This window comes from Falco peregrinus, chromosome 2 (assembly GCF_023634155.1).
Source record: "Falco peregrinus isolate bFalPer1 chromosome 2, bFalPer1.pri, whole genome shotgun sequence".
Lineage (NCBI taxonomy): Eukaryota > Metazoa > Chordata > Aves > Falconiformes > Falconidae > Falco > Falco peregrinus.
In genome coordinates, this window is record NC_073722.1 from 113,949,612 (window position 1) to 113,971,786 (window position 22,175).

General features: G+C 51.9%; 1 protein-coding gene across 4 annotated transcripts in view; it reads left to right on the top strand.

The window, feature by feature from the left end:
* The window catches only part of MGAT5B (alpha-1,6-mannosylglycoprotein 6-beta-N-acetylglucosaminyltransferase B), a 70,670-nt gene that overhangs the window by 41,887 nt on the left and 6,608 nt on the right, over positions 1 to 22,175 (top strand). For 3 of the 4 annotated variants that reach the window (XM_055797749.1, XM_055797750.1, XM_055797751.1), the window contains 7 exons: positions 100 to 269; positions 10,836 to 10,967; positions 11,884 to 12,017; positions 12,734 to 12,870; positions 15,412 to 15,567; positions 16,273 to 16,419; positions 18,007 to 18,123. In XM_055797749.1, coding sequence (XP_055653724.1) covers positions 100 to 269; positions 10,836 to 10,967; positions 11,884 to 12,017; positions 12,734 to 12,870; positions 15,412 to 15,567; positions 16,273 to 16,419; positions 18,007 to 18,123 — 993 coding nt within the window. The remainder of the gene's footprint in view (positions 1 to 99; positions 270 to 10,835; positions 10,968 to 11,883; positions 12,018 to 12,733; positions 12,871 to 15,411; positions 15,568 to 16,272; positions 16,420 to 18,006; positions 18,124 to 22,175) is intronic. The other variant, XM_005233056.3, reaches the window with a different exon arrangement.

Genomic DNA, 22,175 nt, shown 5'->3' on the forward strand with positions numbered 1-22,175 from the left:
AATCAGGGACTATAAGTCATTTTAGGCTGGAAAACCCAAATTGTCCCTTTCCCCCAGTGCCACCCATCCCAGCACTGACCCCTCTTCTTGTCTCTCCAGATCTTGATCCATATCGGCTTCCTGACGGAGGAGTCGGGGGATGTTTTCAGCCCACGGGTGCTGAAGGGGGGCCCGCTGGGCGAGATGGTGCAGTGGGCTGACATCCTGGCTGCCCTCTTTCTCCTGGGACACAGCTTGAGGGTCACCGTCTCCCTGAAGGAGCTGCAGAGGTGGGTGCTGTGGTGCTATGGGTGTGTGGTTCCCCCCCAAGAGGGTTGCTCCCTGCACGTCTGTGGATTGCATCGAGGTCTTGCATGAGAGCATGAGGTCTGCAAAGGCTGGGGGGTGGCTTTTCCTCAACCTGTGTCTCGGGCAGCAGACCACCAGCATCATGGCTAGGGTCAATCCCATCCCTTCTGCATCCCAGGAAAGTGGGAAGTACTGTTGCAAAGTAAGGCTTTGCCAGCAGGGCTTTGCACGGGGCTGATGTGGAGGAGGTGTCTGGGACAGGGCTCTGCCCTTGGTTCCCAGCGCTGGATCTGAGCAGCGTTAGTCCCTTGCTGTCAGCACACAGCATCACCTGTGTTCCCTGACGCCTGCCTAGAGCTGGGTATGGGAAAGGCTCCCTTTCACCCCTCCATTCCCCAGGGGTGCTGTCTGCAGGGCTGGTGGCCATGTGGCTGCAGGATGCAGGTGTCCTGCAGGTTGCTGGATCTTCCCACCGTGTGTGGCTGTGTTCAACCCCCATGGCTTTGCCGGTGTTGTTTGAGCAGCAGCTGTGCTCTCTTCCTTCCTTCCTTCCCTCCCTCCCTTCCTGCCCCGCTGCAAGGCAGGCAGCTGGGGTGGCTGCCAAAAATAACCTGTGTCCCTTGCAGGGGGGTGGCAGCCACCAAGGAGTCCCCCCTCAGGAGGTGCTGGTGGTGGCTTGGGGTCTTGCGGGGGAATCTGCTGCTGCTGGGGCACTTCCCACAGAGGGGTGGGGTTTTTTCTGCTGTGGAGCATGGAGCGATGCAGGGTGAGAGTGTGCCAAGAGCTACACCAAGACACCCTACAAGTGTGTCTAGACAGGACTCTGTCTCCAAGAGGGACCAATAGATGGAAAAAGTAAGAGGGAGAGGATAACTGTGCTGCGTTCCTCTCTGCTGATGCAGTTCTGTTATTACTGGGCTGATGCTGATGCCTCCTGTAACCCGCAAGGTTTTCTCACCTCCTGTGAGACATCTCGAGTGGAGGACAAGTGCCAGGGAAAATGCAAATCAGGATGGGTTATAAATGGAGAAAAACCTGAAGCTGCCTTGGGGACTGGGCAGGTTTTGGGTGATTCTAAGATAGCATTGGCCCCATAATGAGCTGTGCTGAAAAGGGAGTGAAAAAACCCAACAATCCTGGAAAGAAAACAACAACAAAAAAAACAACCCAGCCCCTGCGGCATTCAGAATTAATGAACGGAATTAGCTCCCGACTAATTAACTCAAAAAAATAATCCTGGTCCTAATGCAAAAGGCAGCAGCTTCTCAGAGAGGCGGGCATACATCATGGCGATCTCCGCGTGGCGTGCTGAGCTAAATTGACGTGCTAAATAATATCCGTGTACTCAAGGATGAAAGAAGTTAATGGCTGGGAGGGTTGTGTTGTTGTGTGGTTCTTGTGTTTTTTAATGAAGAGCCTCACGGTGGTCGTTTAAGGAGGGGCAGGAGCCAATTGAGTCTTAGGGGGACTTTGCAGTGTGTTTCCCTCTGTGAGTGACTCTGGGGAGAGCTGCATTGCTGCCTGTAGTATTTCACATTTCTCAGAAGTGCAGGAGCTTCAACGTCAGCTGGTAGTGGTGAGACCTCCTCTTCTGATGTGGATTTAGTTGTGTCGCCTGGGATGCCTGGGACAGCAGTCCATCCCTTCCCCTTCGTAGCTGTGATGGGGAGCGAGTTGAGCGAGCTGGGCTGGGGCTGCGCATCTTGTACTTCTCTCTGTCCCAGTGATAGAAACCACTCCCACCTCCCCATGTGCATGTCCTGTGCCTGGCTTTGATGACATTTGAAATGCTGAACACCCACACCGTGGGCCCACTTCCATCTGGATGGGGCTGGGGTAAGGGCAGGAGCCGGGACTGTAGCTGGGTCCCTTCTGTCCCTTTGGAGACCAAGCCCAAGTATTCACTGGGACCTTCCTGCAGCTCAGTCAGGAGATGGGTTAGTGCGGGTGTCAGAGGGGAAGCAGAGGTCCCCCCTGAGAGGAGGACTGAGCGGTCCCAGCAGTCCCGCTCGGTACTTGCAGATCTCTCAGCAATGTCCCTGTCATCGGGCTGGTGCAGCATCAGCGGTGGCTCCAAGGAATGTTGAGATAAGCCTTTGCCTGACCACGAGCACGTGGGAGGTTTAGCAGAACGTGTGTATTTAATCCTGGGTTGTGCTAGCAGTTGATCTTGGGTTCTTCATTAAAGTCTGGAGGGGACTTTACCTGTAGCTGCAGCTTTGGGCAGGGGTTGGTACCCAGAGTGAAGCTGGGGGATGTGTGAGGGGCTGGAGCTGGCCTGGGGGATGAAGCAAAGCTAAAGCTGTGTTGCCATGGAAGGGCCAAGTACTTTCTTATCCCTCCTGCCCCTGTGCAACCTCCTGAAGCAGCAAAGCTTTGCTCCGCTGTAGGCTGGGGCTAAATTTGTCCTCTCCCATACCAGGTGTCTCTGGCTGAGCTTGCAGCAGGGCAGGCACCAGTCTTGGGGTAGGTTTGGGGATATTTTGCTCCAGCAATGTGCAATGCTGAGTCTGCTTCTTGTTTATTTTCCTTTGGCACCCCCTGCTCCTCTCATGACTTGGAGCTGTAGCTGCTCCTGCCCAGCACGGCCTTCACAGAGCAAAGGCTGGCATGTGTAAATTATTCAGCACAAAATAACCTCTCGCCTGGTTTGTTTTTTGTCTCTTCAAATTTCGGAGATGGTTTTTCGATGTGTATTCATCATTGGCAAGGGATCACTGGAAGGTTTGCCTTCGTACACAGTAGTTATCTGAGAACTGTTCATTATTAGCATCTATATTGATTGCAGTGCAGCAGTGCCTGGAGGCAGTCATCAGGATTGGCCCTGAAATGCTGGAGACTGGGCAAACAAGGAGGGAAAGTAAGTACCCTGGTCCAAAAAACTGGTGCTGGAGGACTGGGGGTGAAAACAAGTTGGGAGAGTGACCGTGTGTGCTGGGCACCTCTCCCTGCCAGCAGCTGCGGCGGGGAGAGAAGCAGATGCGAAGTGGTGAATAGTGGGGGTGTTAAATGGTTCCTGCCCCAGTTTGGGGGACCAGTGTTAATTGGGAGTGAAGCCAAGGAGCTCTGGGGATCTGCAGGCTTGCTCCACGGCTCAGCGAGGCACTGTCCAAATGCCTCTGCAAGGTGTGAGATGGAAGCCACTGAGCTGAGCCCTGGTGTTCCAGGGCTAGCTTATCCAGCTATTTTTGCCCTCTGTAGTCCTTAAAGACCTGTGAATTCCACTGCCGTGTCCTATTAGAGGCTAATTTTCCTCCTCTAGTTGAATGGAGTGCAGATGTTTGTTCTCTTCTGCATTTCCTGGTGAATTTGGGATCTTCTGATGCATCTTGAGAGGCAAGGGGTGAAACATGGAGCTATCTGGTGGCTGGTGCAAAGTACCGCTGGGCATGTGCAGCTCCTGGGGAGGGAAGTGAAGCGTGGAGCTGGAGCAGGGAGTCGGGAGCTGTTTCCCATCCAGAGTTTGTGCTGGGTGTGTAGCAGCAGTGGAGGGGCCCAGCAGCATTTTGAGCCCTGTCTTGAAGCAGGGAGGGAAGAAACATTCCAAATACGGATGCAAACGCTATTCTTGCTGAAGACCTTTTGTTCTGCTTTGGTAGCCAAAATGTGCTTGCAGGGAAGTGAGAACTGAGGCCGGTGTGCATGTGTGTTGCTTGTAGGGGAGGAGTGGGAAGTGCCTGAAAGACCTGAGCTGGGTTGTTGATCAGGCAGCTTATGAGTAGATGCTGGAAAATTACAAGCAGCACTTCGGAGTGATGGCTGTGCCCGTGCAAAAACTGCAATAATCTGAGCCTTTTCCTCTGGAGCACCCATGCCCCAAGGTCAGGCAGGAAGGGATGTGCTCAGCCTTTCCCCCCAGGAAAACGGGCACAATGGGCGCTGCTGGGACCTCCAGCTCCTACCCCCATCCTTAGGTCCTGGGAATGGTGATGTCGGCATCTCTGGCTGCTTTTGCATGGCTAAGGCTCAGGGAGATGGGGGTGCGGTGCTGTGAGCTGCTGGAACTGTGGGGCGTATTGATCTTGGAGATGCTGAAAGATGCTTTTTGCAATGGTCCCCTTGAAATTAACTGCTCATAAGGCAGGACAGAAAGTCGAAGAAAACAGGATTTGGTGCCTTGTGGGGTCAGGGTTTACAAAGTGTTCCTGGAGCTTAATTGCTCCAGTGTTAAGCTCTGGATTTCTAATACTGGCGCTGGCAAAGCGCTTAAAATTAAGCACATGCTTGGATCCCATGCTGGCAGCCCTTTCCCTGCTGAGCAGTAGCCGTGGCCAGTGTGTGGTTTGGGCAACGAGCCACCCTCTGTGTGCCGAGGTGGCTTGGATGGGCTGCGGTGGGGTCAGCACCACGGCAGGACAAGGCTCACCTCCCACTGCCACCGCTCTCATTGCCTGGCAATGTATTGTAACTGGTATTTTCCTGCGCTTTCCACAGTCACCAAGGTGTATTCAGGCTGCAAAAAGGGCCATTCAAATGCAAACACGATGTCCAGACGAAGACATTTCTAATTATTTCCTGGCAGGTAAACCCCATCTTTCTGTCTTGCATCTGTTCACATGAAAACCTGCACAATGCCCAGGCTCCAGGCTTCACCTTCCCTCGCCAGCTGGCAAATACAGTCCTGCCATTGTGTGGGCGAGCCAGGAATTGCTTGTGGAAACAGCCAGAAGTGACAAGTTGTGTGTGGTCCTGATGGAGCTGCGTGGCATGGCTGTGGGATTTATTAGCTCTGCACTGGTGAGGAGGAAACCTCAGCCTCTAATGCAGCATCCGATGTTCTCATTATTTGAGTGAGTGTTTCTGTAAGCTGTCAGGGCTATTGAGTTGTTCTTTTTCTGGTCAGGCTTTGATCTTTGTGCTGAGATAAGGTGTGTATGGGATGTTGCAGGCTTTGGAAAAGCTGGACATTTGGTTACAGGTCTTGGTGGGAGCTGAAGATGATGCCCCCTATTGTGGGTGCTCGACTGCTGCAAGCCCTTGCAAAGAGAGACGATGAAGACTGAACCAAGAGGTTACACAAATGCTGGACACACCACTGTATGTCTAAGCTTCATTGGATTCTCCAGTCTGTAGTTTAATCAGGACACGTTTCCAGCAGACATATCTTAGGTGATGGGTTAGGCATGGGTCCAGGATGTCAGTGGGCAGAAATCGGCTCTGCTGTAGTGGTACTCGTGAAGATTTGGCTAAAACTGTCCCTCCCTTTTGAGCTGCTGGAGCAGTTGGGACTGGAGAGGACAGCTCATCTGCACAGGCACCACAAGCACCTGAGTGTTCAGCTTCTGCTGCTCCCTGGAGGAGTCCCAGTATTTATATCCCTTTCCCAGGAAGTTTCTTCATTATTTGCTGAATTTCTGACCAGAAAGAGCTGCTTGCTCTGGCACCCTCCTGTGCATCTCCAAGTCTGACTTTGCTTGGCCGGGAGGGCAGCTCTTGCTGGAGGATGGTGGGTCCCAGCACCTCCCCTGCTCCTCCTCTCTTCAGCCGGCTACAGCTGCTTGCAGAGTTACAGCCACGCAGCTCTGCAGTGAAAAGCCAGGTACATCGAAACGAGACTGCGAAAGCTGCTCCCCGTAATTACAGCAGCTTCCTGGCACCTCCGAGGAGGTGGCTCGGAGCTTTGCTGGTAGCAGCTACATGAGGAATGGGGATGAGCCGCCCGGCTGTGGTGAGGAGCGGCAGAGGGGGATTTCTTCTACCTTTGAGGGCTTCATTTTGTAGGAGAGGAAGGTGCATAAATTAGCAGGAATTACTGAGCTGTTAAATTGCACTCCTTCATGAAATATGTTTATTTTGTAGCCAAGTGACAACTTGCTCGCTGAGTTCTTTGCCATTGCAGAAAACTTGCATTGTCACATAAATGTTATCATAACCTTCTTAATTGTTGGGTAATTTGTAGAGGTGAGAGGAGGTTACGCCTGGCGTTGGGGGAGGCTCAATCCTCCCTGCGGGGGCCCAGAGCCCCTCTGGGTTGGTGAGGTTGGGGAGGGTGGAGTTTCCATCACACCCAGAGATGGTCCAGCTGGGAGCCCCTGGATAAAACCCCCCCTCCAGCCCTGCAGGACTGTTGACTCCCCATTTCTGGCTTTCAGTCCTCTTACAAGATGCAAAGCCTCCAGCAGTCTTCACTCCTCATGGATTATCTTTGCAGCCCAGAAAAAATGCCTTCCTGGGGATCTCCCAGCAGAGCCCTGCCTGGACCCACTGGAGCTGCTGTTGCTCAAATGAGCAGCAAAATATCAGCATTAGGTGTCTTCTAGGGACATGCTGCAAAGGTTTCCAGCAAGTGCTGCATCCTTCCATGATGAGAAAACAGTTTTGTTGAACCTTGTAAATAAATAAATTGATTGCTGAACCTCACCCCCCAGATGGGTAGTGCTGTGTCACACGGGATCGATGATGGGCCAGAGAAACAGACCAGATGCATGTTGCAAAAGTAAAACCATGTGTAGCTTAAAAAGCATGCTGCAATTGCTTGAAAAACCTCACTTTTGAGGTTGTCATGTCCCTTCTAGCAGGAGGAAGAGCTGGGAGCAGAGGCCAGGCAGGGGGTCGTTCATCTCATGGGCTCCGATTTGCACTTCAAATTGCTCATGATGGGCTCATCACAGACCCCCAGGAGCCTGGCTCCGGCACCTTTCATCCACCAGATAATGGTCCTGTGCTTGTTGGGCATTTGTAGACAGGGAGAAGCTGAGGGAGCAGAAAGGACAGAAGCCCTCCTCCATTTTCCCTGCTGCAGTCTGCCTTGCTGATGACAGCAGATGGGGGCAGAGAAGATGCAATTAAATATATTATAGGCTATTGGCCCAGCCTGCCAGCAGATGCCCATGAGGTCCATTTAGTGCTGGACTTTTCAGCCCCAGGAGTGGTAATGTGGAAGGAAACATTGGGTTAATTTGAAAATAGGTCAATGGGATGTAAAGATAACCCCGCAGTTATCTGATTTCATAGAGCCTGCACCATGCTTAGGAAGGGGATGCATCTCCTTGTTGATTAAAGTACCTATAAGGGGAAAATAGCAGGACAAGAAGCTGCTATAGATTTATTCTGGAGTAGGTGCAGCTGGTGGAAGCGGCTGGCCGAGAGGCAAGCTCAGCACTTGCATCCGCTTGGATTGAAGCTGCTTCGGCTGCTCTCTCCCAGAGAGGAGTGAGGGCTGAGCCGATGCACTAATCCTGGATGTCGGGATGGGACAAGTCTCCGGGTCACCTGCGGGGCTCTGGAGGTGCTGAGCCCGGACACGAGCTGGTCGCCATTCTTGGCTGGTCTGGGAGGGAAGGTTTCTCCAGGAGCAGGGATCAAGCGGTTTTCAAAAACAAATCTCTCAGCTGTGCTGGCTGAGAAGAAGGCATTTGCGCTCATCAATTTTATTTGCGTAATTTCAAGTGCCATTAATAGTACATGGCACAAGGAAAAATCAGGGAAACTTCGCTCCAACCATGAGTGAAATTGGGTTTAGTAGAAAATTAGTTGACTTAACTGGCAAATGATGAAAGCTTGAATAAAGAATGTTTAAATAAGGAGGCATGTAAAAAAGAAATCCCCCCCCACCTCGGAGGTGCAGCCCAGATTTCCGTGATTGGAATATTAAAAGCAGTGGTTATAAAGCTTTTAGGAAGGAGAAGGGGGGTAAATGAGAGAGATGCTCTGCTTCAAAGACACCAGCCCTGCTTTTAGATCTACTCCAGCCTCACAGCCTTGGCGCTGGGAGTACAAATGGATGTGGCAAGTCCCGAGCACCCAGAGAGGGGACGTGTGGCAGGTTGTGGTGATGAGGACAAGTGGGGGAAGCCAGACCTGCCCTGCCTAACCGGTGGAGAGTTTGTTGGAGGCTTCAGTGTGAGGTACACTCCCTGCTGTCTCCCGCAGCCCCTTGTCAAGCTTGGCCAGGGCTTTTTAAAATGTTGGACGATTTTGTGATGCAGCAGCTTGTGCGATATGTACCAGCTAGAGGATGGGGTGTGCTGCAAGAAGAGTGGGGTTTGGGGATTTTTAGATAAATACAAGGTTTATGGATCAGTTGAGTTGCTGCGCTGCAGTGCCAGGTTGGTGTAAATCAGCATTGCCATTTGGCTGATGACAGAGGAAGGAACAGCATGTATGCGAGCAAATGCGATATTTAGTATTGCATCTCTGTAAAATTCTGGGGTTTTTTACTGGCTTAAAATTTCCCCTTCAGCCTTCCCAGGAGGGGTGGGTCGCCTTGTTGTCCTTTTTATCATACTGAGGTGGCTGTTGGAAGTGAGAGCCTTTCTATTCCTGCCATCTTCCCAATCAGCCATGTCATGTAAAATTGTGCAGAAAAGTGGTAAAATTGCAACCTGTTTCCCCTGCGGCTGACCCGGCCGGGCTGCCCTGTGCTGATGCTTATATTCCTTGTGACAAGAGCAATGAAGCAGCTGCAAGTGCAGCTCTTCGCCTTAAATTAAAAAATCTGTGGTTTGCCTGGTTTTGGCGAGCAATGTGGTTCTATGTTTCCTTGCTCCCTGGAGTCACAGTCATGGTCAGGATTTTGGGATGACCTTTCACTGGTCTCAGGTTGGGATGGGGCTGGAAGAAGGATCTTGGTGCCTAACGCTCAAGGGCTTGCGAGCCATATGAGAAGAAGAGGAAGATGTGGCCAGGAGGAGACCAAGAGCCCTTTATCATATCTATAACGGCTAACCAATTTCACTGGCTGCATATGACCCCTTCTGATGATGTTGGTGAAGATCAGTGAGAGATCGGAGAGATTGTGATATGCTTGTGATAACTGTATCACTTGGCTGTTCCCCGGCTGGGGGAGCCAGCAGTTTCCTCTGCAAGCCACCACGACATCCACAGATGAAACGCTGTGCATTGTCGTAGGTCGTGGAAGGGGTGAGTACCTTCTGGCAGTGCTTCTCAGAGGATGGACCCCTGGGCTGTGGGTCCATGTGAGCTTCAGCTGAGCAACAGATAAAAGCCAGGTAGGGCTGGAAAGAGGATTCTCAGGTTCGGAAGGGAAAATGCAGAGAAACTGGGAGAACCAGTGAGAGAGGTCACAAAGAGGGAAAGCTTCAAAGCCTGAGAATGTAAAATCTGGCTGGATCTTTTATTCCTTAGAAAAGGGAAAACACTTAGGGGGATGGCTGGGATAAATTCCTATTTCCACATAGGTGCTAGGAGTAAGTGAAGAGCCCAGAAGAAAACAAAGACAGACATCTTGGCAGGCAGGAACTGAGAGTGAGATTTCACACTGTCTGAGCTCAGACTTGCAAAATAAAACAGAAGTTCCTCAGCCCTGTTAGAAGGACTGAGAACGAAACAAGGTGACTGGTGGGAGTGGGGCAGAGCCCGGGCGGACCAAATCAGCTCAGCATTTTGGTTTTCCATGAGGATGTTGCTGTTGCTCTTTGGGTGTGAGTGGGATTATGAGGGTGAGGATGAGAAATTATTTTCTTTAGGAGGAAGAAAAAAATGCAAGAGCATTGAAAGTGAGGGGTGGATCATTTGTATTTCTGATCAAACTGGCACTCAGAAATCACAAGTACATGTAACAAGGATATTTGAGAAGCCTGCTGAAGCTGGAAGGTGTCACAGGTTTTTTTCTGAGAAGGAGGAAACATGGTCCAGACAAGCAGATGGGCTGTCAGGCTGACATCAATGGTACACTTAGTGGAACAGCTTTGGAGAGAGGGATTCATCAGTTCACAGAGGTAATTGAAAATAGAAGGAGACATGCCTCAGGTTTACCAGCCTCGTATCATGCCAGATTAATCACCTATCACCCTGGCAGCAAGGTAACTGATGATCTTGATAAAGAGATTGCAGTCCTAGTTTATCTGGATTTTCATAATGCATTTTATCTGCTGGAGGAGGGAAGAGGGACCCAGTACTGTTGTAAGAAGCTAGCTGAAAACCCACTGAGACCCAGGGTCCCGCTGCCCCAGCTTTATTGAACTGTTTCATAAATGGGGCAAAAAGTGAGAAATGTTAAAGAAGCACGCACAACATCCAAGGACAGGTGGCGCCGCCAGAGTCAAAGAGAAGCTGAGGATGCTTGGGGATGTGGTGGGTACCTGTAAGGACTGGAGTAAGAGAAATGGTGCATGGGGCTGGGAGGGATATGGGGCTGGGAACAGGGAGATTTAGGCTAAGCTGGGAGCCTTGCAGGCAGGGAGGAGGGGAAAGAGGTGGCTTTACGAGTCTGTCACCAATGTGATTGCAATGAAAGCAAATGAAATCTGGTGTCTGCCGCAAGAGAAGTCCAGGGGAGTGTGTGTTGTTGAATGAGATGCTGGTGAGCCGGGCTGAGAATGCTGTGCACAAACCTCATCATCCACACGGGAGGAGCAGGAACTCGGCTGGAGCAGGTGCAAAGGTGGGGAGGGACGAGGACTCCCCAAAATCTCAGAATTTTGGCCCAGGAAATAAAGACTGGGGAGAGGACAATCCTTTGCCTCTCTCTCTATCAACTAGGGAGCTGGTTGATGGCCCCTGTTCAACACCTGGCAGGGAAAGGAGTGTTTGTGTTGCAAGGCTTTCATGGGACTGGGGGTCTGATCCCTCCTGCTTCTCCCCAGTCACTTAGGGGTGCCTCCGGGACGGGGAAACTGCCCCTTGACCAATCCTTTGCCTTTCGACCTGATTTACACTGACTACCACGGCCTCCAACAGATGAAGCAGCACATGGGGCTCTCCTTTAAGAAATACAGGTAAGCAAAGTCACTCCTGTCTCTACTCTCAATTTCATTAATTAGCAAGCAAAGACTAATGCTAATGACCATGAAGGATAGCCCCCACATCCAAGGAGTCGAACCCTTTGATTGCACCTTTGATTTTTGCCTGGCTTTGCCAGCTGATGCCTTTCTGTGTCCCCTGCTGCTGCAGCACGAGGCGGTCTGCTTGCTCCAGAGCCTCACGTGTTTAAGATAAAACTTCATTAGAACAGATTGAATTGGGGGAAAAAAACAACCAAAACCCTGCATGTGCCTGCAGTGTGTGTGTGCTTCCAAGTACTGTGCCTGCAGCGTGCAGACAGGGGTGGCCACACCACGGAGGAAAGCGCGAGCCTTCTGTATTTACAAGCCCCATCCCTGGCTCCTTCAGCATCAAGACAAATGTCATCATCCCCTGGTACATCACCAGCCAGGAAAATATGTGATTTAATTTAGTGCTGATGGTCCTGCTATTTATTATGTTTTCTCCCATCTATTCCACTATCCTACACAATTTTATTAGAGAGAAAAATGACAAGCGGTGTTATTGCTTTTATTATAAATGCATTTGCTCTCGCATTCCGCTTGTTTTGCTCTTCTCTTGCTTGATGCTCCCCTTCTCTCCTCAGTCTTGTGCTGGTAATGCCTGCCTCAGCATTCCCGGGATATTGGGAAAAGCATTAACAAGTCTTCAGGAGATGCATCATTCTCCAGACGGTCAGGGAGATGAAAGGCCTGCGAGGGGGAATTGCTAGTTACAGGGGGGAGCGGTGGGTCAGGAAGAGCTGCCTGGGATGTTCCTGCATGCTCTGCTCGGGGAACAGGCAAAGGATGAGCTGCCTGGGGACACCAGATGTCCCTGACAGTGGGACTTTCTCAAACCAAGGTCCTCGTGTCCTGTCTCCTCTCCCAGGTGCCGTGTCCGGGTCATCGATACCTTTGGGACAGAGCCAGCGTACAATCACGAGGAGTACGCCACGCTGCGTGGCTACCGCACCAACTGGGGCTACTGGAACCTGCAGCCCACCCAGTTCATGACCATGTTCCGTGAGTGGGGGATGGGGGCACAGCGGTGCAGTTTCAGGGGCTCAGAGGCACCGCAGAAGCTGGTCTGACCTCCTTCGGGAGGTGATGCACAGGCAGTGCCATCCTCCCTGGCTCTGCTCCTGCTTCCCCTGCCTGCTCGCTGCCTGCAAGGAGCTCCCAAATCTGTTTGGCCATTTTCTGGGCTATAGAAATGATCCAAGGAGGGAGACCCTCCCTCCTCTGCGATGGGTTGCTGGCTCCAGCCCAGTCAGGGCCGAACACAGGGCACAGCCAGGAGCTTCCAGCCCCTGGGAGGGGAGTCGTGGGGTGGTTTTGGTTGCAAAGCCTGGTTTTATTTCAGCTGGGGTTCTGAAGGTGAGAGGCAGCTCACTGATTCGGCATGTGGCTTGGAAAAGGAGATGTGCTTGTCTGAAAGGAGCTTGGTGACCCACTGGGCGCTGGGTGACTCAAAGGCTGCTTTTTCCTGGCCGGATAAAGCCCATTTAGAGCCTTAAAAATGCTTTACTTTTTAAAGAGTAGCTTGAGCGAGTTCCAAAGCCTGTATTTTATGAGCTGCTTGTATAGGGATTCATGTCATTTTTCCTCCAAGCTCCAGCAAGGATCTGGAGCTGGGCTCATCTCAGCCCCCGTGCTGCAGTGGGGCTGCAGCCTCAACCCTGCTGAGGTTCCAGAAAACATCTGTCCAGCCACGTGTCTTCTCCCCTTGGTGTCCGCAGCTCACACCCCCGACAACTCCTTCATGGGCTTCGTGTCGGAGGAGCTCAACAAGACAGAGAGGCAATTCATCAAATCCAACAAAGTGAGCAGCATGGCGGTGGTGTACGGGAAGGAGGCCAGCATCTGGAAGGTGGGTGTCCTCGGCACTGCGGGGAGCCCCCGGGTGGGCAGGGGCAGTCCTGGGCAGAGCTGTGAGGCTCTTACCCCAGTTTTTACGGTGCAGATCTCAGTGCGTTTGCAGAGAAGCATCCTTGCCCTGTTCATAGAGGGGAAGCTGAGGCTGCTGCCATGATGTGACATGTCCAGTGCCTCTGAGCAAACGGGGTAGAGGGTGGTGAGACCCCGGCCCCTGCTCTTTGCTCTAGGTGATGCTTCCTCCCCACAGGCTGCTTAGACTGAGGATTTCATAGCAATGATTGTATCTAATTAATTATAATGATTAGATGATTTCCTGTGATACGATGGGAGTTGGTTTCTCTCTGCTTTCAAGTGCCCTGTGAAAGGGGTTGTGCTGTCCCCTGCCTGCCCCCACCTGTAGCGCCTCAGGGAGAGGGGTGGGCAGCTGCATGGGGGCAATACCCCCCCTGAAACATCTCCCCTGCATCTCTTGTAGCAGCCAGGGGATGTGTATACTCCCCCCGCCATCTTATCCAGAGCTAGCCAGCGGCTTTTCCTTCCAGGGCTTGAAAAAAGGAGCTAATTCTCACTGTCTCTTGATTTATTTTTTTTTTCCCTTTGTGCACCGCCTGGGGCTGTTCCAGTTGCAGGTACTGTACCGCACCAGCTGCTGCTGGGCTTTACCTCTGTGCATCTTCTCATGAGAGAAAATGTTTTGCCGGAGTCGGCTGTGACTCATCACAGGCTCAGTCCTCCCGAGCTGCCAGGATCTTGTGGGTTGGTGCAGCCAGGGCTGTATCTCCTCTCCATCCCCACCTTCCCTGGTTAGGGGCTCTGCCTTCACAGGAATGCCTGCGGTGGGCCAGAATCCAGCCATGCCATCTCCTGTTCACTGGTGTTTGTGGCTTTTTCATCACCTCCCATGTCTGACAGCAAATCCCTCCAGCATCTGCCTAGCCAGGGGCTCTCTGAAAGACCTACTGAAACCCCACAACATCTCATTTTAGGGGAAATGCCACATCTTGTCTTCTTTTTCTATCATTCCCATGCCCTTTCTTACTCAGAAGTTTCAGCTGAACATAGGTTAATTTGGGAAGGCACTAAAGAGAGTTAAAACCTCAGAACGCACATTTCCCTCCGTCCTTAGTACTATGAATGTTTGTTCCTTTTAGCCAGAATTCACAAATATCATCAGTTTCCCAAAAACTGCATATTTGAGGTAATTTATTACCGGGTGAAGGGGCTAGGGCTGTTTCTTGCTAGTGGCTGTTCCTCAAGACCAGGCTGCCTGGGCATTTCTTCACGTCTTGTGCCACCCCATGTAATAAAACAAGGGGGAAGAGGGGCTTTTCCTCATCTTGAGTGATTTTGAGGTCTAGGAAGGAAGAGAACACCTCCGTATTCTGGAGCTGGGTGTTTATTTACAAGCCTTGGATCAAGTGCTGTCTCCAGAGCAGGATCCTTTTTTGACATTTAGAAACATTTCATTAAACCTACCTTCCCATATTTCTCATTTCCCACCCCTCTGAACCTCTCACCTCTGGCTCGCAACAGGACCTGAAGTTTTAATAAGCTGGGAAAAGCTGTTTTCATCAGGCTGTTCCCCAGCTTCCATGGGTCAAAGCAACTCACGGTGCCCAGATGCAGTGGTGGCGGGGGCCTCCCATGCCAGCCCCACCACCGTGCAGGGGGATCGGTCCCCCCAGGTGATGCTCGGTGGTGCCAGGCGCTACGCAGGGACTATAAACTGTGTTTCGCTCCCATCTCCCCAAGCCCGTTGTATTAGGGAATTGATGTCAAAACCGTGCTGATTTGGGTGTTAGTGGCACTGTGGCCAGGGTTTCACCCTGCAGCCTCAATCCCACCAAAAGCACTTGGGTTTAGCCTTAGAGAAGTCCAGGGATACGTGGCAGAGGGAAGAAATACAGTGTTCAGAGAGGCTTTAAGGTAACATAGGGAGTTTTTTCAAATTCCCCATTTATACCTCCTTACTCCCTCCCAGTCTTTGCTCTTTCAGGGCCTATTGCAGGCAGCACTGGAACAAGCTAAAAATGCAGTATCCAAAGGATGGTCCCTTTGTGGTTTTTCCAAGCAAAAAATTCTGCAGTAGAGGAATTGTTAAAATAAAAGGCTTCTTTGGAGAGCAAAAGGAGGAAAGCTTCCAAAAGAAGAAAACTGATGACCCCCTTAATTTTCCAAGTAGTGAAACAGGATTAAATTTAAGTGAGAAAATCCTGGGGACTTGTTACCTGGAATAAGAGGCCTTTAGCAAGCTCTGGTCTTTGGAAACTTCCCTCTGAACCTCTTGAAACCTTTAATTCATCAGCTCCAGAGTGGAAGTTGCCTGCAGAGACAGCAGGCAAGGCAGAGGCTTGAGGTGTTGATGTGCAGGGTGGTGGATCCCACCGTCATCCAGGCTCACTGGGAGCCTGGGGTGGTCCAGGACATGTGTCCGAGGGATGTGGAGGGGGGGATGCGGGTTTGGGGAGCAGGGGGTGGGGGGGGGGTTGCGGGCAGCTGCATCTCCTGGTGCTGTTCACACCCATGCCTTCGTCCCCAGGGCAAGGAAAAGTTCCTGACCATCCTCAACAAGTACATGGAGATCCATGGTACAGTTTATTATGAGACGCAGCGGCCGCCCGAGGTCCCAGCATTCGTGAAGAACCATGGGCTGCTGCCACAGCACGAGTTCCAGCAGCTGCTGAGAAAGGCGAAGGTAGGTGAGGGCCAGACGGGGCGTCAGCAGACCCCGGCCTCTGCTAACCAGCCAGCAGTGAGGACTCAAACATAATTAAAGAAGGAGGTGGGGAGTGGGGAGAGGCGGTTATCTGCACTCCTCCCAGGCTGGCAGGCGCTATCAGCAGGGCTAATTAGCCAGGAGTAGAGCAGAGCACATAATTTCAAATCAAGATGTGTCTGATGAGTTTCTCCTTGCAGACTGCCCGCAGACGGAGCACAAAGTTTCCTCATTAATTCATTTATTGCTGAGCAGGGTGGGTCCCCCCTTCCCTCCACAGCTATGATAAAAATAAATGGGATTTGCAGAGGGAGTGTGCAGGGTGCAGGCACATCCCAGTCACCTTCAGCTGGTGTCTGGGGGGGACGTTTTTGATTCACCAGCCCAAATGGCTTTGGCAAAGCAGTATTTCTCCATACAGGGCCAGTATGGTGGTCGTAGGCACCATGCGGGAACCTGCAGCTCCTGAACACCCCGTTGCTTTGCAGGGGTGGGCTGTGAGCCATGGAGCAGGGGGAGGTTTTAGCACATTTAAGCTATGGGGTGTTGAACTGCAAGGAGTTGCCTTAGAGGCTCGGTGTGCAGGGCCAGCGCGGCAGAGAGCGATGCTGGTGGGTTATTTGGGAGACTTTCGTATGGGCTTGGCCACGTTCACTCACCAGCTCACGGGCTTCTCCCTTGTAGCTCTTCATTGGCTTTGGGTTCCCCTACGAGGGTCCTGCCCCGCTGGAGGCCATCGCCAACGGCTGCGTTTTCCTGCAGGCACGTTTCAACCCCCCGCACAGCTCCCTCAACCACGAGTTCTTCCGTGGGAAGCCAACATCGAGAGAGGCAAGTCTGGCAGGAGGCGAGTGGATGGCCTGGATGGAGCCACTCCCTTTACACCAGGGTTCGGGACAGCCCGGGAGGAGCAGTAGCTAAATGGAGAGTTTTTTGGGTTTTTTGTGTGAAATCCCCTCCAAATGCAGAAGCGTGGGTACCTACAGACGGGGTCCCCTCTTCCATCCTCTCATCGTTTCCACCTGGAGCGCTTGGATGCAAGGGGACTTGCTGTGGGTTTGAGGTTGCAAAAGAGAAGGTGGTGCAGGAGACTTTTGCAGACCAAAACCCCCAGCTTCTTCCCCATCAGCCCAGATCCATGCACCCCCCATACCCTGCTCCCAAACTGGGGTGATGCTCCCCTGTTCATCCTTTTGTACACCCAGAGGGACACCAGGGCCTCTGTGGTGTGCAGGGGGGCAAAATCCCTCCCAGGCTTGCCTGTCACTGGGAATTCAATCTAAGTGAAGTAGGAACTCTTTAAAAGTTAAAGGGTTGAGAAAATAGCCTCTTTTATTATTAATAGAGTGGATAATGGAGTGCAACACTCACTCCTGCTGAGAAGGGCTTTGCTGGGGGACTCTGCGGCTCAGCCCTGCCACAGCCCAGCTCAGTGGCACCCATCATGGGGTGGGGGGCACTAGCCTGTCCTAGACCCCCCCATGTCTGTCCCATGCACCCCCCTAATCAGCTGCCAGTGTTAGCACCCATCCTGGGTGGGTGCTGTGATTGTGCTTTGGAGGCCGGAGTGAGGGCTGGGAAATGCCCCAGGGTGTTTATACACCAGGGGGAGGGAGGTGATCAAAACCAGTTGAGGAAAAAAATAGGAAAGGAGAGCAAGCTGGAGCATAAAATACAGAGCATGCACTGCTCTCCTCCTCCAGCTGGCAGGTTTTCAGGCCCCTCTGCACTGCTTCACAGTGCCCCCGAAACACCTCCTCTGCTCAGCATCCTCTCTTTTCCCTTCCTGAGAGGAGATCTGGGCTCTGGCTGCCTTGCAGCAGCATGGGGCTGAAAAGGCAGCTCTGGGGCTGAAATCAAAGAAGTAGATCCCCAAAAATTGCCTGGTGAGGGGCGGGTGGCTGTGGGTATCAGTGCGTAGGGCTGCCTGTGGCATCAGGGTGATACAGCTTCCAGCGCCGCTTTCTCCTGGTGCCAGACTTTCCTGGCTTTCAGTGGTGATGGATTTTCTGTCTGCCTTGTTTCTGGATTTAGCAAACCTGGGAGACATGGTGCCTTCACAGACCTTGCTGGTTTGGTCTATTTTTGCCACTCCAGACCTGCAGATGGCTCGGGTCAAGGTTACATTGTACCTGTATTACAAAGGCAGAGATATTCAGGGCTATGGAGGCGATTTCAGTGTTGATGGGAATGGAGCATCCCAACCCAGCAGGAATTTAGAGCATCAGCCTGAGGCTGGGGGGCAGCTGGCTTCAGAGGCAGGCTTTTTCCAGCATGTCCCTATGTGCAATGGGTTAAAACCCAACTGTGTGTCTGCGCCAGAGCCTGCTGCTTCTCTCTGCCATCATGGCTGTGAGCGGTACACAGCAGCCGTTCTGGCAGGGATTGCAAAAACCAGCTCCCGCTACTGTGTTTTAGGTGTCCTCCCAACACCCATATGCTGAAGACTTCATCGGGAAGCCGCACGTGTGGACTGTCGACTACAATAACTCCGAAGAGTTTGAAGCTGCTATCAAAACTATCGTGAGGACCCAGGTACGGCTCGGAGGTGGTGGTGGGGCTATGTCCCCACTACTGGGTTTGCAGGGATAGGTATCAGCAGTGGTTGCTGGTGCCTGGCTCTCCCTTTCAAGCACTGGTTGCTTTTCCTTCCTTGGTTCCCCTTTGAAATTATTTGCATGTGCAAGGCAGAAATCTTCCTCTCCTGCATCTTCGGGGGCATGCGTGCTCCCACCTTACTTTGGTACCAAGTGTGGTAGGTGCTTCCCTAGGGCAGAGCTGTGCCTTTGAGGGATCCCCCGGGAATCCTCCGGGCAGAGCCAGAGCAAGGGGAAGCTAAGATAAGGGAGATGAGGTTTGGGAGCAGGAGGGTGAGGTTGCTGGAGATGCATGGCACTGCTGGGACCTGGCATGAAGCAAGGATAAACCCGGAGAGCATCTCTATGCATGTACCCGGAGAGTTGCAGACCTGTGCACCTGCTGTTCCCACATTTCACTGTTTATCATTATCATTTGGATTGAGCAAATCAATAGGAGGAGCGCCAGGAGTTGCCTCTGTGAAGGATGAAGGGATGTAAGGAAGGAGGGGGATGCAGGGACCCCCTGGGAAGGCAGCGCTCCCGCTGCGCCTGCCCTGGAAAAGCTCCCTCATGAATATTTACCTCCTGCCCTGTGGCAGGAGCCTTTCAAGTTGTCCAAATTATTAAAGTCAATTTTCCTGGAGGGGAGGAAAGTGCTGATAGCCGTTTTGCGTGCAATTTGCTTCGCTTGGGATGAGCCGTCCCCTCGTGAGGATGGTGATGTGCTGTGAAACTGGGGCTCTGCATCAGGCTGTGGGTGTCTGGGGTTCGTGGTGCTGGGGGGGACTGGGGTGATGGTGGCCAGAGAGGTGTCATTCTTGCTTTTTCCTGCATTAGAGGCTGCAGAGGCTGGTGTCTGTCACAGTTTGGGGACTTTTATTCAGCTGATGTGGCCATGCCATCTGCCTAGGTCTCGCAGCTTATTGCCCCAGTGATTGCCGCAGTGATTCACCTTGTGCTGATTTTCTCTATGAGTTTGCAAAGACCAAACAAACCCAACTTACGAAAACAGTTGTTGTTTTGCACATTCATTCCCATATCTCCATTAAAATTAAATTAAAAATAATTACATCCCTGCTGCTGTGCTGCCAGGCCAGCTGTTAGTGCTTGACCCTCCACCATCTGAGCTGAAGAGATGGCAACACTGCAGGTGGGTGGCCGGGAGCTGCTGCTCTCTGTTTCAGGAGACAAAAAGAGATTTTCAGTTTTTCCAGAAAGGATAAAGAAAATAGTGAAGTCTGGTGCTGTCATGCTACTAAAAAAATTTAAAAATGATGGAGGATTAAAGGGTGGGGGAAAGGACTCTGCTGGCTCCTGAGCAGCTGTGCTGTGCTGCAGTGTTGACTGGATGTGGACCAGGTTGTTTAGATGCTTAACGATAATGTCTGGTTAAAAAGAAAAGAAGAAAAAAGGTTTTAGGAAAGGATTTGGTGGTGTGATAGGCACCATGCAGGAGGAACGGGTGTGGGGACCTGCCGTTCCCAGCACCAGGTGCTCGCCCAGTGCGTGCCACTGCTGTGCCGATTCCTGTTTTGCCCAAAGACAAGCTCCCGTCTCGGCTTTTCTCCCCGTTCCCACTCTTCATGTCGATGCAGCTGTGGTACGGTCACAACACATGCTACCTCCCTCCCTTAATTAACATTCCTTCAGTTGCTGAACAGCTGATGGAGGGCAGGGGAAGCAGAGCTGGAAGGAGGGTGCCCACACGCCAGCGCGGTCCGACAGCTGCCTGTGCGGCCAGGCTGCCATGGCCAGGCATCCCGGGGCAGCTGCTTTCTCTTCTCCATTCCAGCGTGACACCATGTATAGTCAGAGAAACTCTCTCTTATGGGTCCACAGGGCAGCTAAAGCTGCCACCCATCTTTGTGGGTCCAGGGACCCCACCCTGAGGTCCCCTCCCACGGAGCATCCCGACCGCTGCAATTAGCCTCGGCTGCTGGGAGGCTGAAGACTTAAATTTGTCTCAGATGATAAAACAAGGCGCTGACATCCCGCTTGCATTAAAAGTGTGCAGTCGTTCTGGAGCAAAGTTATTCCTTCCCACCAAGAGGCGTGCTGGTTTAATCTCCAACTCACCTCTCTGGGTTTTTTTAAAGATATTGTATAAATCCTCCTGAAGCAGAGCAGGGACTGTGAATAACTCACAGCAACTTTTTTTTTCCCCCTCCTTTTTTTCCCCTTTTTATCTTTTAAATAGAAAGGTCTGCTTTATTAGAGATGCTGTCAAGGCAATTAAGCTTAAAAATTGACCTACCTTACAGGTTTAAAAGCCTTATTATGGGCTTTGGCTTCAGGGATCCCTTGGTGTCTTGTCTTTAAAGTACTGTTTGTTACAGCAGGACTTGAAAACAAGGGCATTAGCAGGAGGAGCGGCAGAAAGCTGGTGGCTGGGCAGTTTAATGTGGCTGTTCCCAGCCAGGCACTGGAGCTCAGAGAAACTATTTTACTGATGCCTTTTTTTCCCCCAAAGTGAAAATGGGGTGTTTCATTATCAGAATATCTAAAAAATGTGTCTGTGTTTCAGAATAACCACCATCAATTTATTTTTCCAGTCAAAACATTTCATTTCAACATTACTGGAATGAAATAGTATGTTTTTGTTTCCCATCTGCCTGCCTTTGTTTAAAAATACCCTGCCATTTTATTGAAAGGACGGCTTGTATCTGAAATGATGTATTTCCCTTTGCTTCACCAACCCAAACAGATTGCTGAACCTGAAACACAGCATTTTTCCTGGCCTTGATGGGTGGAAGCATTAGAAATTGAAAACTGACCTGAAAAGGATATTTCTTTTCTTTTTTTTTCTTTTCTTTTTTGTTGTTGTTGTTGTGCAACTGAAAAATCACTTATCCCACAGCTTTAGTTTTGCATCTTCCAGGCAAAAGTCAGGAAAACATTTTTGGGGATATGGGATATTGTGGGAAGCTGTGAGGTGTCTCCTTTGCTCTGCCTCTGCCAACAGCTTTTCCTGGCAGCAGCTGTGCCGTGCTGGGTGCTGGGATCCAGGGTCCGGGGTGCTGGGAACCCCTGAGAGCCTTTGGGAAGCTGCTTTTATCAACCCGGTAGTATTTCTGATACAGTCAAGCTGACAAACAAGCTTGCCTTGGCTTAGAGCATAGTGGCTCTGGGGAGTTTGCTGAGGCCTCAGCAATATTTTAGCATTATTTGCAGCTGCCCCAGCCTGCCCGCGGCTCCTTGGCCAGGTGGCTGCTGGCCTGGCTGTACAGCCGTCGTGGTGGACCTCCAGGTGGGATGTGCCATCCTTACAGCTACAGCCTTGCCCCAGCTCCAGCCCAGCTGGCAGAGCTTCCTTTGGTGTGTTTGGAGCCGGCCGGGTCTGCTGGCAGGGCTGGCTGCTGTCTATGTGCAAATAAAGCCGCTGAGATGCAGCCAGTGTCCTTCACCAACCTCGATGTGCTTGAAAGAAACTTCTTTCTGGAGAAGGATCTGAGTCATGGTTTACACATGGCTTGGGTTAGCAAAATCATAGAATCATTTATGTTGGAAAAGACCTCTGAAATTGTCAAGTCCAACTGTTAAGCCAGCACTGCCAAGTCCATCACCATACCACATCCCTCAGCACTGCATCTGTGCATCTTCTGAGCATCTCCAGGGATGGTGACCCCACCACCTCCCTGGGCAGCCTGTCCCAGTGCCTGGCCACCCTTCCAGTGAAGTTTTCCCTACTATCCAGTCTAAACCTGCCCTGGCACAACCTGAGGCCGTTCCCTCTCGTCCTGTCGCTTGTTACCTGGGAGAAGAGGCCAACCCCCCCCCCTGCACCCCCCTGTCAGGCACCTGCAGAGAGCGATCAGGGCCCCCCTGAGCCCCCTCCTCTCCAGGCTGAGCCCCCCCAGCTCCCCCCTGAGCCCCCCCTCAGCCTGGTGCCCCAGCCCCTTCCCCAGCCCCCTGCCCGTCCCTGGACACGCTCCAGCCCCTCTGTGTCCCCCTGGCAGTGGGGGGCCAGAGCTGAGCCAGGGCTCGGGGGGCGGCTGCACCGGTGCCCAG